Source organism: Leptonychotes weddellii, chromosome 4 (genome assembly GCF_054177405.1).
Source record: "Leptonychotes weddellii isolate Sample4059 chromosome 4, ASM5417740v2, whole genome shotgun sequence".
NCBI lineage: Eukaryota > Metazoa > Chordata > Mammalia > Carnivora > Phocidae > Leptonychotes > Leptonychotes weddellii.
In genome coordinates, this window is record NC_138372.1 from 91,013,073 (window position 1) to 91,026,563 (window position 13,491).

General features: G+C 36.7%; 1 protein-coding gene across 2 annotated transcripts in view; it reads right to left on the reverse strand.

Annotated features, from left to right (window-relative positions):
- GDAP2 (ganglioside induced differentiation associated protein 2) overlaps positions 1–13,491 on the reverse strand; it is a 71,109-nt gene that overhangs the window by 22,035 nt on the left and 35,583 nt on the right. For both annotated transcript variants that reach the window (XM_081815785.1, XM_006745888.3), the window contains 4 exons: positions 5,000–5,076; positions 4,176–4,252; positions 1,176–1,315; positions 471–525 (listed from right to left, as the gene is read on the reverse strand). In XM_081815785.1, the coding sequence (XP_081671911.1) occupies positions 471–525; positions 1,176–1,315; positions 4,176–4,252; positions 5,000–5,076 (349 nt within the window). The remainder of the gene's footprint in view (positions 1–470; positions 526–1,175; positions 1,316–4,175; positions 4,253–4,999; positions 5,077–13,491) is intronic.

Below are 13,491 nucleotides of genomic sequence, written 5' to 3' on the forward strand. Positions count from 1 at the left end.
CTAAGGTAGAAAATTAAACAAGTAATTAGAATTAAAAACATCACAATGATAGAGACTAAAATCTTAAGGGGGTACAATGCAAGAGTACCTACTGGTTGCAGAATTGGTCAGAGAAGGTTTTCTATGGAAAGTAATTGTTAAACAGAGATCTGAAGGACAAACAGAAGTTAGCCACGAGCAGAGGAAGTAAAGTATATTCTGTATTAAGAGCATGAGCAAAGCCCAAACAAACACAGACCATGAAGAGGCAAGGACCGAGAGGCTTATAAGAGTTGCCTACAAAGATACTGGAGTTTACATGGGACCAAAACATTAGGATCACAACTCATTATCACTTAAAAGGAACAGTAAACAAAGAAATCAACAGGCACAGTGCTGACAGTAAGAATCAAGATCTTGATATATAGCTTAATATGCTGGCATGCAGTGCACTTAAATTCAAGATTTAGCTAAAAAGAAACACACTGTACCTTTGAACGAAATGTTGGATGAACGAAATAAACAGCCTTCAAATTCCTCTTGTATCTGATTCGAAATAAAAACAAGGGTCAGTATGTCATGCTATGGACAATTAACTCTTTGCTGGAGTACAGAAATATATTCACAAAGAAAAAAATTTAAAAATTGCTCTAGTTCACTTATTGAATTTTAGGTGAAATGTCAAAAAATTATTTGTTTTATAGAAGATATTATTTCTCTTGGCTGTGACAGAGCCACCTACAGGTAGAACAAAGTAAATTCATATTTAACAAACATTGTGTACTATTTTTTTATATTGCACTAGAATCTCTGGGACCAGGTTATGAATTAACACACTCATGGGTCACTGGGTCAAATGAAATAATATTTATAAACGTATTTTGAGTAAGAGTAACACATCTTATTAATAGAAGGTGGCATTTTTGTTATTTTATATACAAAGATTGGTAATGATCCCAACCCTTTTTCAAGATGTTTAAAAGCAGGACAAAGTTTACATATGAATTAACTTAGATGCAAAATACTCTGGAGTTAAAGAGGGCCACCTCATATTAAAATATCTTATCTATATATGATAAAATTCTATGTTATATGAAATATGTTTCTGCAGAATATGCAGCAATATTTGTTTACTGATTAATTTTAGGAAAGAAAGAAGCTCTCTCCCCTCTTCATAATTTGCAAAAATAACTAACTTGACATCAACAACATCATAGAGTTTCTTCAGGAAGTCAGAGTCCAGGTGATTGTATTCGCTGGTCAGTGTGTGAAAATATACTAATACATATTCCTTCACAGCAATGTGATCCATTACGTGGATAAAATATAAGAGAGCCTAGAAAAAAAAGAGAAGTAAAAGTAAGATTATCTTGCACAGTGGTGTATTTCACAGAAGCCAAGAGCGAGGCAAAACCCAGAAGATTAGTCTAATCGATGCCCCTGGCACTGCAGATGGACATCTCAGACTAATGAGTAGTATCAATTTTCTTTAAAAGAGCTTCAGGAAAGTGAACCATGCCAGTGTATAGTAATTCTCAGAAATGCTACAGTAGGATCCCTTTTTGCCTTATTCTAAGTGGTGGGGGAAAACAATCAGTCTCTGTCCTCTCAAAAAACTCTTCATATACTCAAAAGAGTTCTTCAGTCAGCTGCCAGGTTTTTCCTCTCTAGGATAACGATATCAATATCATTAGAAGTACAATTTGTAGACTTCTGAAATTTCTTGAGGTTTCTGCTTGAACTCAATGAAAATCTTTGCAGTCTCTACTGGGATACAGACTTAGGGCTCTCACGTAACCAAGAATTACTATACGAGGACATCACGAGTGATGCCTCCCACCCATGGCTCACTTTGAGGACTAATTTTCTTGGCATCTTTAATGTTGACCTGAATGAGAAAAATGAGAACAAGTTTAGTCAGTGGATGGCAATGGACTAGCATTTCTAAGGCTCTGAAAGACTCAAATTTAATGTGACCCAGATCACATTTGAGAAATATTAGAGAAATATTCCATCACAGGAAAGATGAAATTTAAGAGAAACATTAAACACAAAGCAGAGATACAATACGGGCAGGGCCAGGATGACCCAGTGGTGTACTATAAATAATGACATAGAGGAAGCTAAGAGTTAACAAATGAAAGATTATTATCAAACAGGCGATTTCCCAATTCTCCTCAGGAGAGTCCTTGGCATTAACATGAGTGGACTAGATGGATTAGCATCCAACTGCTACCAGAGCTGACAGAGGAGGGCACTGAAACACAGTATCTTTCCAGTTTGTTGGTTTGGACCTCACAATATATCTCATTGTATTATATGAAATGATACATCATGGATATCCAAAACACCAAGCAAGTGCACACCAAAATCAAAGGCAGAGATTTATGTTTTTATTTGTATCAATCACATTATTAATGATGAGAATGAATGTCATACTGATTGTTAATAACACAAAACAAATGACTACAAGTAGAAACTTACCAATGATATCATTTGCATCAGTTGAGTTTTTCCTGTGTGTGTGTGTATTTTATTAATATTTCTGGTTTTACCAGAATGCTTTTGGTCCTCTTTATATCTACCCTCCACTCCCTCTCCAGGACAATTAAGATACTCATTTTCAGCTTTAAATTCCCCATCTTTAACTTCAATTTTTTTCATTATAAGGAAGTATAGCCACATGACAGAAAAATGTAGAAAACAAATTCTCCCTAAAACCATGAAATCCATTTTAAATTTCAACGTTTTGAGTTTTTACCTTTATGCTTAAAACAAAGTAAGTTAAGGTCAGTGTATAGGCAACTTAATGTATCACTTTTTCTCCTACTGATATTATAAATATTTCTCTATAGTATTTGCCTTTGGAACCATAATTTTTAAGGGTTACAAAACATTCCATTTGTGGATACACCATAATTACCTGTTAGGAATTTAAGTTCCAATTCTGTACTACAAATGAGCCTGTGGTAACATGCCACGTCCAATGCTTCCACAATTTTTTTTTACCTGAACACCAGTGACCAGGAAACTAAGGGCTTAGCCAGAAGCAATTATCTGCTTTTGTATAACTCTGTTTTATCTTTAAAAATGGGTGCAATTTTTACATTTTTAAGCACATAATTTGTTACTATGGTTAAGAATGATGTATTAGTTAAAAGTGATTCTCCTCTCTTGCAGTCAGTTTCTAATAAAACTGATGTTCTAGGACAATTTACATATTTATCTTTTAGATTCAATGGTCCCTTGCCCAAGTATTCCAACTTGGGCAGTTTCAGGGTCGATAGCTACTTCCATACTCCAGATTATTTCCTTAGTACAAATTCTCAGAACAGAATTCCTGGGTCAACGGTGTGACCACTTTTATCATTTTAAAGATTTTATTTATTTATTCATGACAGAGAGAGAGAGAGAGAGAGAGAGAGGCAGAGGGAGAAGCAGGCTCCCCGCAGAGCAGGGAGCCCGATGCGGGACTCGATCGCGGGACCCTGGGATCATGACCTGAGCCGAAGGCAGACGCTTAACCATCTGAGCCACCCAGGCGTCCCACTTTTATCATTTTAATTCATCTTTGATGACAATGATTATTATTTAAAAGTTCTGGCTAGTTTTGAAGGCAACAAAAGGTTTGTCATTCTGATTCACTTTTTTGAGGGGAGATTACTAATCATTTTTAAAAGCAGAATCATTTTGTTTTTTTTCCTTATTTTTTTTTTTTTGGCCAACAATACCATTTTTTCTTTTATGAATCAGCTATTTCTGTCCTTTGTCTCCAAATGAAGGGATCATGGCATTATGACATCTTGGGTTAGCTACATCTCTGATTTCATCTCTTCAGATAGATATTCAAGAGTTAATTTTTCTTTTTTCAAGAAAAGCAGTATTTGATTGTTAGTACAATTATAACCCAGAGTGATTCCAACCCAAAACTTGCCAGTTGCGTCATATCCGAAACAGAGCAGCTGCATTTTTGGTCACATTATGGCATTCTAGTATTTTTGTTTCTCCTACAGAACAAAACCAAACCCCTAGCTTACTGAAATAGTATGTGCCAACATGCAGAGCCAGAGCCATTCTTCTGCCCAGATACACACAATTCTGCCCCATTTCCTTTTCTAAGTTCTGATTCCAAATTTATATCCTACTAATCATAAAAATCAACATTATGTGTAAAACAGAGCCTTTTTACGGCTTACCTTGTCCATGTCTATTAATGTGACAGGAATGTTTCTTCCAACTACCACCATCACTGTGCGACCACAGTTATCAACACCTGCGAACAGGAAATGTGATCAGCGCCCAGAGACTTTATTCCAAGACTGGACTCTAACGTTATAAAAATATTCTATACAAATATAAAAGACTGCATAACAAGAACTTACGTTTTTTAAATTTCATCTTCAGATGTCTTTCACTATGTGGAAAACAATACTTTTTTTTTCTTTAGCTTCATGAGGTTTTGATGACTGCCCTTACTTTTAAGATAAGGCTTCTTACAGGTTTTAAATCAGGGACAGCCAAAGTTAAGGCTGCAGGGCATAAACCTTTTTATAAATAGCTTTTCGTTTAAGTTCACTCCAACTTTTAATAACATTAGTGATCCAGGAAAAACTACTTGGAACTCAACTCTGAAAATAAACAAGTACTGTCTGAAAAAGAAATTTAATGCAGAAAAGAATGGAAATCTGAGAACTTTCACCATCTCCATCATATATTTATGTAAGGTTTGAATTTTGTATAGCAAGTGGGTGACATTTTTAAAAGCAGAAAAAAATGTTAAAAAAGGTAAGAAAAAGGACATTAAGAAGAAATAAAGTTGGCCAATGTAGAACTACAAGATGAAAATTTGTAGGTTGAGATGTTATTTTTACGATCGTGATGATGAGCAAAAACTATCCCCATTAGTACAAAAACATTTTTTTCATAGATAAAATGAACAAAATCAGAGAAAAATGAAGTTTCTAACAGCATGCTAGGGAGGGTCCTTAATTAGTAAAAGTTGCTATGTCCTTAAGCTCACCTGTTTGGTATAAGGCTTTTAGAGAAGCAATATCAGATAGATCCTCAGATCTTGCTTGACATAACCAGCGATTATAACTAGAGAAATAAAGGACATAATTATTATAGTAACTCCTTGTAAATTAAATTTACAAATGGAATCTGTTTCTATCTTTCCCTAAAGAATGAGATTTTATTGTAATGTGCAAGGAGTTAAGGAGGTCATTATATTATGCAGAATCTCCACTAATGTGTTATTGATAAAATAAACATGAATGAGTTACTGAGTAACTAAGAGAGGAAGGTGTTCATACTAAATGATTAAAAAAAAATCCTTTATGATCAAGTGAAGACTACTCATATTAATGGCAAAGATACCAAGTACTCCAATGAACAGTTTCCAATATTATCTTCCTTTACTAAAAAACATGCAAAGAGAGAAATCCTAAAGCAAAAGCAGTTATCTAGAAGAGATGTTCACTCATCCAACAATGACTTGGTATTGAGAATCCTACAGTGAACAGACATGGTCAGTGCCCTCAAGGGGTTTACTTTTTATAACAAAAACAGGTAAGTGTTGAACATGTTATGTAAACCACAAAGGAAATAGGTAATTTTATGCGGGAAGTCCAGGCTTATTTAATGATTAATCAAGTCAGTTGCACTGATAACGCATATAGCGGATCCTAGGGACTACAGCTGGACTTTAGCTAAGAAGGCATTAAAACTGGAAGAGAGGACGTCTGGGTGGTTCAGTCATTAAGCATCTGCCTTTGGCTCAGGTCATGATCCTAAGGTTCTGGGATCGAGTCCCACATCGGGCTCCCTGCTTGGCGGGAAGCCTGCTTCTCCCTCTCCCACTCCCCCTGCTTGTGTTCCCTTTCTTGCTGTGTCTCTCTCTGTCAAATAAATAAATAAAATTAAAAAAAAAAAACAAAACAAAAACTGGAAGAGACATTAAAGATCTCAAAGAGGGTAAATGACCTGCAAAAGGTTGAGCTAATCTTAGTTACCAGCCAGTTATTGGTGGAGCTGAATTTGAAGCTGTACTCAGATCTCCAGATTTCTGAAAAGGTCAGTATTTTCTGCTATTTCATACCACTTTCTTAGAATTCAAAGGGCCACTTATTTGCAAAAAAAAGCTTTCAAGGCACTGAAATCCATGAAAAGCAACTTTGAAGCATCTAGGTCACATAGGGCAACATACCATAACATAAGGAAAACTAAACCAGGAGAGAGGGAGACTTGGTTTCTAATCCTATCACTTTCTGTGCAACCTTAGTAAATAAAGCTATTTCACCTCTATGGACCTGTTTCCTCATCTGCTAAGTGGTGTTTATGTAGAACATTTTTCAGCTATAAAGTACAATCACATAGCTAAGGATATTTAATAGGAAGCCTATTACATTTGGATTGTAATGAGTAAGTGATGATAAAGCCTGCTAGTATCACAGAAATTGTTACTGCCTGTGAAAAAAACACTTGGTATCACATAGTTCCACAGTTTCCCTTTTTAAATTTGGAACCTTGGGGCACCTGGGTGGCTCAGTCTGTTAAAGAGTCCGACTCTTGATTTCAGCTCAGATCATGATCTCAGGGTCTTGAGATCAAGCCCCAAGTTGGGCTCTGTGCTGGGCATGGAGCCTGCTTAGGATTCTCTCTCTCCCCCTTGCCCTCTACCCTTCCCTACTTCTCTAATAAAAAAAAAAAAAAAAGGAAACTTGCCCACCTATGTAAACTGAAAAGTCAAAGAGAAACAGCTTTAAATTTTGATTTAAGACACAACTTGCAAGTCAAGAGAAGACCTATGTTTATGGTAGTTCTCCTTATCTATATGTTGCGTTCCATATTTTTACACAGAGTCAATTCCTTGGTTATTCACACTAAATCCCCAATCGTACTGTTTTCTAATTATCTTATGATTGAATCATCTTCACAACAAGACTGAACAGAATGCATCTTAAGTGGCTTATAAGCATCACAGGTCCTAGCACAAATCATGTAACAGGAATTCAGTAAATGTCTGTTAATTTCTATACTCCATTCTTGAATTCACTAGCTCATTTTTCAAGGATGTACTGTGTTCATGCAAGTGCCTGCATCATAGTACGGACTCAAATCTTTGTTTAATGAAATAATAAACATGAGTATTATTCAAGATATTTTGCAGGGCATCTGAGAATAATAAAAGGTCCCTGGCTTCAGAGTTTAAAGTTGAACATATCAGTAGATACATAAAGAATTAACTCTGTGGTAAAACAAAATGAAACAAGCAATCCAGCAGAGGTCTAAATATTCTATCAATATGCTGAGAGGAGGACTGGGAGGGGTAGGGTTGGGAGGGCAGAGTGAGGGGGAGTGGAGTGGAGGCAAGGTCCAGATATGGAGAACTAACTGCTCCTCCTTTGCACCATAAAGATTTGCACAAGGCTTCACCCACTTACGGCCAGTGTTTGTTTCTACTCTTAGACAACAAGATAGGGAATACATCTTATTTGTCTCTATATGTCCAGGCAATCTCTAGGGTTGCTGCTGACGCTGAGTAACAATGTGTTCAATAAACTCTGAAAAAATTTTTTTTCGAACTGAATTCAGGTGCACAAAACAGAATTAACCTTGGTTCAAAATACGCTCATCATGGGTACACACATGGTTTTCTTTAAAAACTAGTTATCTAGGGGCGCCTGGGTGGCTTAGTCAGTTAAGCATCCGACTCCTGATTTCTACTCAGGTCATGATCTCAGGGTCGTGAGACTGAGTCGGAATCCCGTTCCACCCTCAGCAGGGAGTCTGCTTAAGATTCTGTCTCTCCCTCTGCCCCTCCCCCTGCTCTTGGGCACACTCCCTCCCTCTCTCTAAAATAAATAAATAAATCTGCAAAATGTTTAAAAAACTGGGTACCTAATTAGTTATTTTTATTGAAATAATAAGCATTCTGAAACTTACTGCCCTAAACAAAAGCTACCACCCTCGCAAAAATCTCTCTCTAATCACGCGGTCATTCCCCTTTAATTCCAGCCCCTGCCCCCATTACCAGTCTCTGGAATTGCCCATCCATCATCTTCTTGTTTCCTTTTTATATCCTTTTGGTTCATCTGATGTATTCCTAAAATGTTTTTTTGAAAAAGCTTATTATACTGTATGTAATCTTTTGGGTCTTACTTGTTTGACTTACTAGACTGCTAAGATCCATCTATACCATTGTGTGGCAATGTTGTTCCTTCACCTTGACAACTATATGATGTATCTGTACCATATGAAAACTATAGTTTTTTTAATCCACTCTCTTACTGGTGGGCACTTGGACTGTTCCCAGGTTTTTGCTCCTGTGCATAGTGCTATGATCAACTTATTTAACATATTTCCTGGTATATGTGTGCCTGACTTCTTCAAGTGCTAGGTTATAGGTATATTCAGTTTTAGGAGATAAGACCAGACCTCTTTTCCAAAGTGCTGTACCCATTTATACTTCTACAAGCAATGAATATGAGATCCTGTGAATCCATGTCCTCAACACTTGGTATCAGCAGATGTTTTAACTTTTGCTAATCAGGTTTGAAATGGTATCTCATATCTCTGGTCACTAATGATGCTGAGATCCTGTTTATGTTTGATGGACATGTTTCCCTCCTCTGTGAGATGCCTGTTCCTATTCTTTGTTTTCTATAGGGCTATTTGTTCTTTTCTCACTTACTTGTAGGAATTCTTTGTATATTCTTGATAGTAATCATTTGCCAGTTATGTTTACTGTGAATACGCCCATTCTATAATTTCCTTTTCACTTTCTTTAAGATTCATTGCCCCACTTGCCAAAGTTCTTAATTTTAATATAGTCAAAGCTATTTTTTCTGTTATAGTCAATGATTTTTGTATCCTGTTTAAGAAACCTGTTCCTTTCTCCAAGGTATAAAAGATACTAGTTTACAACTTCTTTCATGAGTTTTAATTAAAAAAAATAATTAAGTCCTTAATCTATCTAAAATTGACTGTAGTCCATGGTATGAACTCTGAAATAGCATGAACTCTAAAATGTTTTTAACCTTGATCTGTGATTAACAACTTGAGATCCTAGAATAGATTCTGGTTGGCAAAAGCAACATCCATATGAGCATGTTCAAGGCGAGAAGGCCTATAGCTTACATGAGATTCTTAAAGGCTTTATGATTCAAAAAAGGTATAGTATCATTGCTGAGACAGTGGTGCAGCTCCAGTTCCTAAGGATTGTGATGAATTCCAGGGCAGCAACTCAGGACTGCCATCTTCATCTGTTTCTTCTTTATTCTTATTAAAGTCTCCTCCATTCCCACTATGGATCATGTAAGTTTGATTTGACTATCTAGTCAGTTTTTTTTCTTTTAAATAAGTATATGGGAGAAGGGAATAAAAGCAAAAAAATGTTAGCTTTATCTCCTCAGCCAGTAGAGAAACAATGCTTCATTTCCCTCATCTATTCAAAAAGTATTTTAAAATTCCCATTATATCTCTTAGAAACTGCACCTCATTTTTTATGGTCGTTTCTGCATTTTATTTCAATAAAGATATATAACCTTTTATCCCAGTCCAACAATCAAAAGCTAAAAAAGGAAAACATCAAATCAAAATAGTTTCTTGTTTTCTTAGAGCTTATTCCAAATAAACATTTCTATTACTTGTTGGGTAAGCTATAATAATCATAGGTAAACAGTCACACAAAATATTTTGGCAAAATGGCAGCAAAGGTAGCCACTACAGAGCTCTGAAGGCAGAAATACTAAGTAGACAAGTTTCTCAACAGGCTGCAATCAACTAAGGTTGGTTCCTGTCCTCACAAAGCTAATAAAAGGCAATTTCTTCCAGTTAATCAATTACTGTCTGCATGCATAGCCACAGGTTGAATGATGAAGAAAATTTACTCTAAAAACTCTTAAAAGACTAATGACTAACCTATTTGTGTACAACCAATAGCCTGGATTTTGGAATCAACACAAGTTTTTCCTGGCCTGAGGCAACTGCTCCCCACACTGGACCTAGTTAGGACCCTTGTATACTTACTGCATCCTGTAATTTAAAATAAATTATTCATATAATAATTAGTTTAACATTTCTCTCCTCTGCAAGATACTAAGCTCCACAAGGGCTGGGGCTGTAACTGTTTAGCATGTCACTTTATTATGTTTTCAGCATGACACTTGGCACGTTGGTAAGGGCTCAATAAATAATAATGAATGAGATAAAGTTTTTATTGTGGGAAATGACTTAAGAGTTGTAGGCAATTGGTCTTAGGCTGACCGAGGAACACTAATGAAAAAGTTACTATAAAATAATTTTAAGAGTTTTAAAAGCTCTATCTTTGAAAAAGAATATTGCTTCCTAATTTTTGTAAGTAAGCCAACTTCTTCCTTATGATATACATAAATTAGTGTCACAGTTGGATAGAAAACCTAGAAATATTAATAAAGAATTATACAACATGCCTAATTTTTTCAGATGAATTACCACACAGAGACAATGATGTGGCAAGGCAATGCCATGAGAGCAATGATCTGACCCTATGTAGCCAATCCATGGGACCTTTAATTTACCGATGGAAGAATTGAAAGCTTTCTTTTTCTTTTTTTTAAGATTTTATTTATTTGACAGAGAGAGACACAGTGAGAGAAGGAACACCAGCAGGGGCAGAGCGAGAGGGAGAAGCAGGTTTCCCACTGAGCAGGGAGCGCGACGCGGGGCTCAATCCCAGAACCCTGGGATCATGACCTGAGCCGAAGGCAGACGCTTAACGACTGAACCACCCAGGCACCCCAGAACTGAAAGCTTTCAATCTGATCCACTAACATAATTAACAGAAACAAGACTCATTATGTGTAAATAAAGCCTTATGTAGAAAAAATAAGAGAAATAAATTTAAAAAACCCCACAGCCTACAATCTTAAACATTTAACACATGGCAGAAGTTTGCAAACAGATGACCCATAGCTCAGTTATATCATATAAACTCCTAAACAAGTAGCCATCAATTCTCAAACTTTTTGGTCTCAGGGACCTTTTATGTTTATGTCAATTATATCTACCAATATTTACCATATTAGAAATAAAGGCAGGAATTTTAGAAATAATTATCTGTAAATTTAAGAACAATAAAAAGCTTAATGTGAATATACATAACTTTTTATGACAAAAACTGTGTTTAGGGAGAAGAGTTAACACTCTTTTAACATCTTTGCAAATCTCTAAGTTCTGCTGGATTCTCACATCTGCTTCTGCATTTAATCTACCGCAATGTCACATGGTAAGTAGCCTCTGGAAAACTCCACCAAACACTGTGAGAATGGGAAGGAAAAGGGCAAATATGTCTGAGTAGCATTATAAAACTAGTTTTGGTTTCACAGGCTCCCTGAAAGGGTCTCTGGTTCCTTGACCACACTTTCGAGCTGCTATTATTCTGAAGTATTCTGCAGCACAGCTATGAGAAAGCACCTCATCTTTAATCATCACAGGCACTGGACACTTATATGGGAAACCTGAAAACCTTTTGATTCAGACGTAGCTTATCACTCAAGAGAACTGTGTGACAGAGGCACCGAGCCTGTTTCTTAGTTCAGGCTTTGGGAGTTACAGGCTGTGCTCTTCTGAGAGTCAGCAACTCTGTGCTGACTACATGTGCATGCAGCCTGACCACCGTTCAGAACATACCCCTGACATCTGAAGGCCGTGTGGCTCACTCATGAATTTCACAACAGAAGGACCACCTTATTTATCTGGGTATGTTTCAGTACCTAGAATATTATCTTGCACAGAGTAAACATCTAATGTCTCCTGAACTGAACGGAAACTATCGACTGCATAACAAATATGAATCTCAAGATCAAAGCCATCTACCAGTAAGAACAGTGCTTTCTGGAGCACCTGGGTGGCTCAGTTGTTAAGCGTCTGCCTTCGGCTTGGGTCATGATCCCAGGGTCCTGGGATCGAGCCCCGCATCGGGCTCCCTGCTCCACGGGAAGCCTGCTTCTCCCTCTCCCACTCCCCCTGCTTGTGTTCCCTCTCTCGCTGTCTCTCTGTCAAATAATTAAATAAAATCTTAAAAAAAAAAAAAAAAAAAGAACAGTGCTTTCCATGCTGTATTCATATTCCTTCCTAGAACCTATCCCTTTCCTGAGGACTTCTTTCCAGAAAGGAGGGAATAGATTTATTTTAATACTGGCTTGAACTAGTCATTATTAAGAGAAACACATTTCCTCATTAAAGAGAGAAAGAGACAAAGACAAGTCTCCAGTCTAAACACAAACTTCAAAATTTCCAGATTATCTATACCACTTACAGAGAAATGAAAAAGGTAAGAGGGGTGTGTGTATGTGTAAGAGAGAGAATGAAAGAGAACAGGTTGGCTGATTTGAGAAAAGTGGTAACAGTGCAGTTCTTTGTATATGAATAAAGAAAATCTCTAGTCTTTTGCCAACCTGTCTGAAGTTGGTTCGTGTAAGTGGGCTTAAGAAGGTGGTCGAGAGGGAGATGTGCCACAATAGCCACTTTGAAGGCTCTTTCTCAATGGGCTGTAACTCTGGGCAAGCTCATCTAGGGGATCACTTACCCCCTGAAAAGTAGACCGACTAGATCAGTGATTTGGAGCACAAAAGAATCACCTAAGAAACGTTAGAAGATTTCTGAGCCCGTTCCACAAAAGTTCTGATTCAGGAAGTTTGGTGTGAGGCATACACATTTTTAGCAAGCAGCCCTGGTGATTCTAATGCTTACAGACTGTGTACTCCATTTTGGAAAACTGTATCAGATGATTACTGAAACTCCTTTCAACTATAAGGTACTGGTGAGAGACCACACACCAGTGGTTCTCAAAGTGTGGTCCACAGTCCTGACACTTGTTAAGGGGGTTTGCAAGGTCAAAACTGTTTTGACAGTTTCACAATCATACTGAAACATCATTTGCCTTTTTCACTGTGTTGACATTTGCACCGACAGTGCAAAAGTGCGGTTAAGTAGACTATTGGTGTCTTAGAATGAATCGAGGTGGAGGAACCAGATTGTACTAGCAGTCACTGTGTTCTTCACTGCCAAAATTCTCACAGGAAAAAAAAAAAGAAAGAAAAAGAAAAAAGCCAGTTTTATTTAAGAATGTCTTTGATGAGGAGGTAAAAATTATTAATTTTATTAAATCAACTCTTGAAACACATCTTTTTAAGATTAACGTATCATAAAACGGAAAGAACACATAAAGCACGTCTGCATACCGAAGTATGAGGTTGTCTTGAAGAAAGGCACCGTATGACTTGTAAGCTAAACTCATTGCTTTTTTTCATGGAACACTGTTTTTCTTCAAATAACGACTGGCAGACAAACTGTGGTTATTCAACATGAGTATTTGGCAGATGTTTTCTCAAAAATGAATATAAATTGACCTTGTCATTTCAAGAAAAACAACCAACAGTATTTCTTGCCAGTGATAAAACTTGAGCTTTAAAAAACATACATAATTTTGGAAAATTTGTAACCATCCCCAGAACCTTACAGTTTCTAATA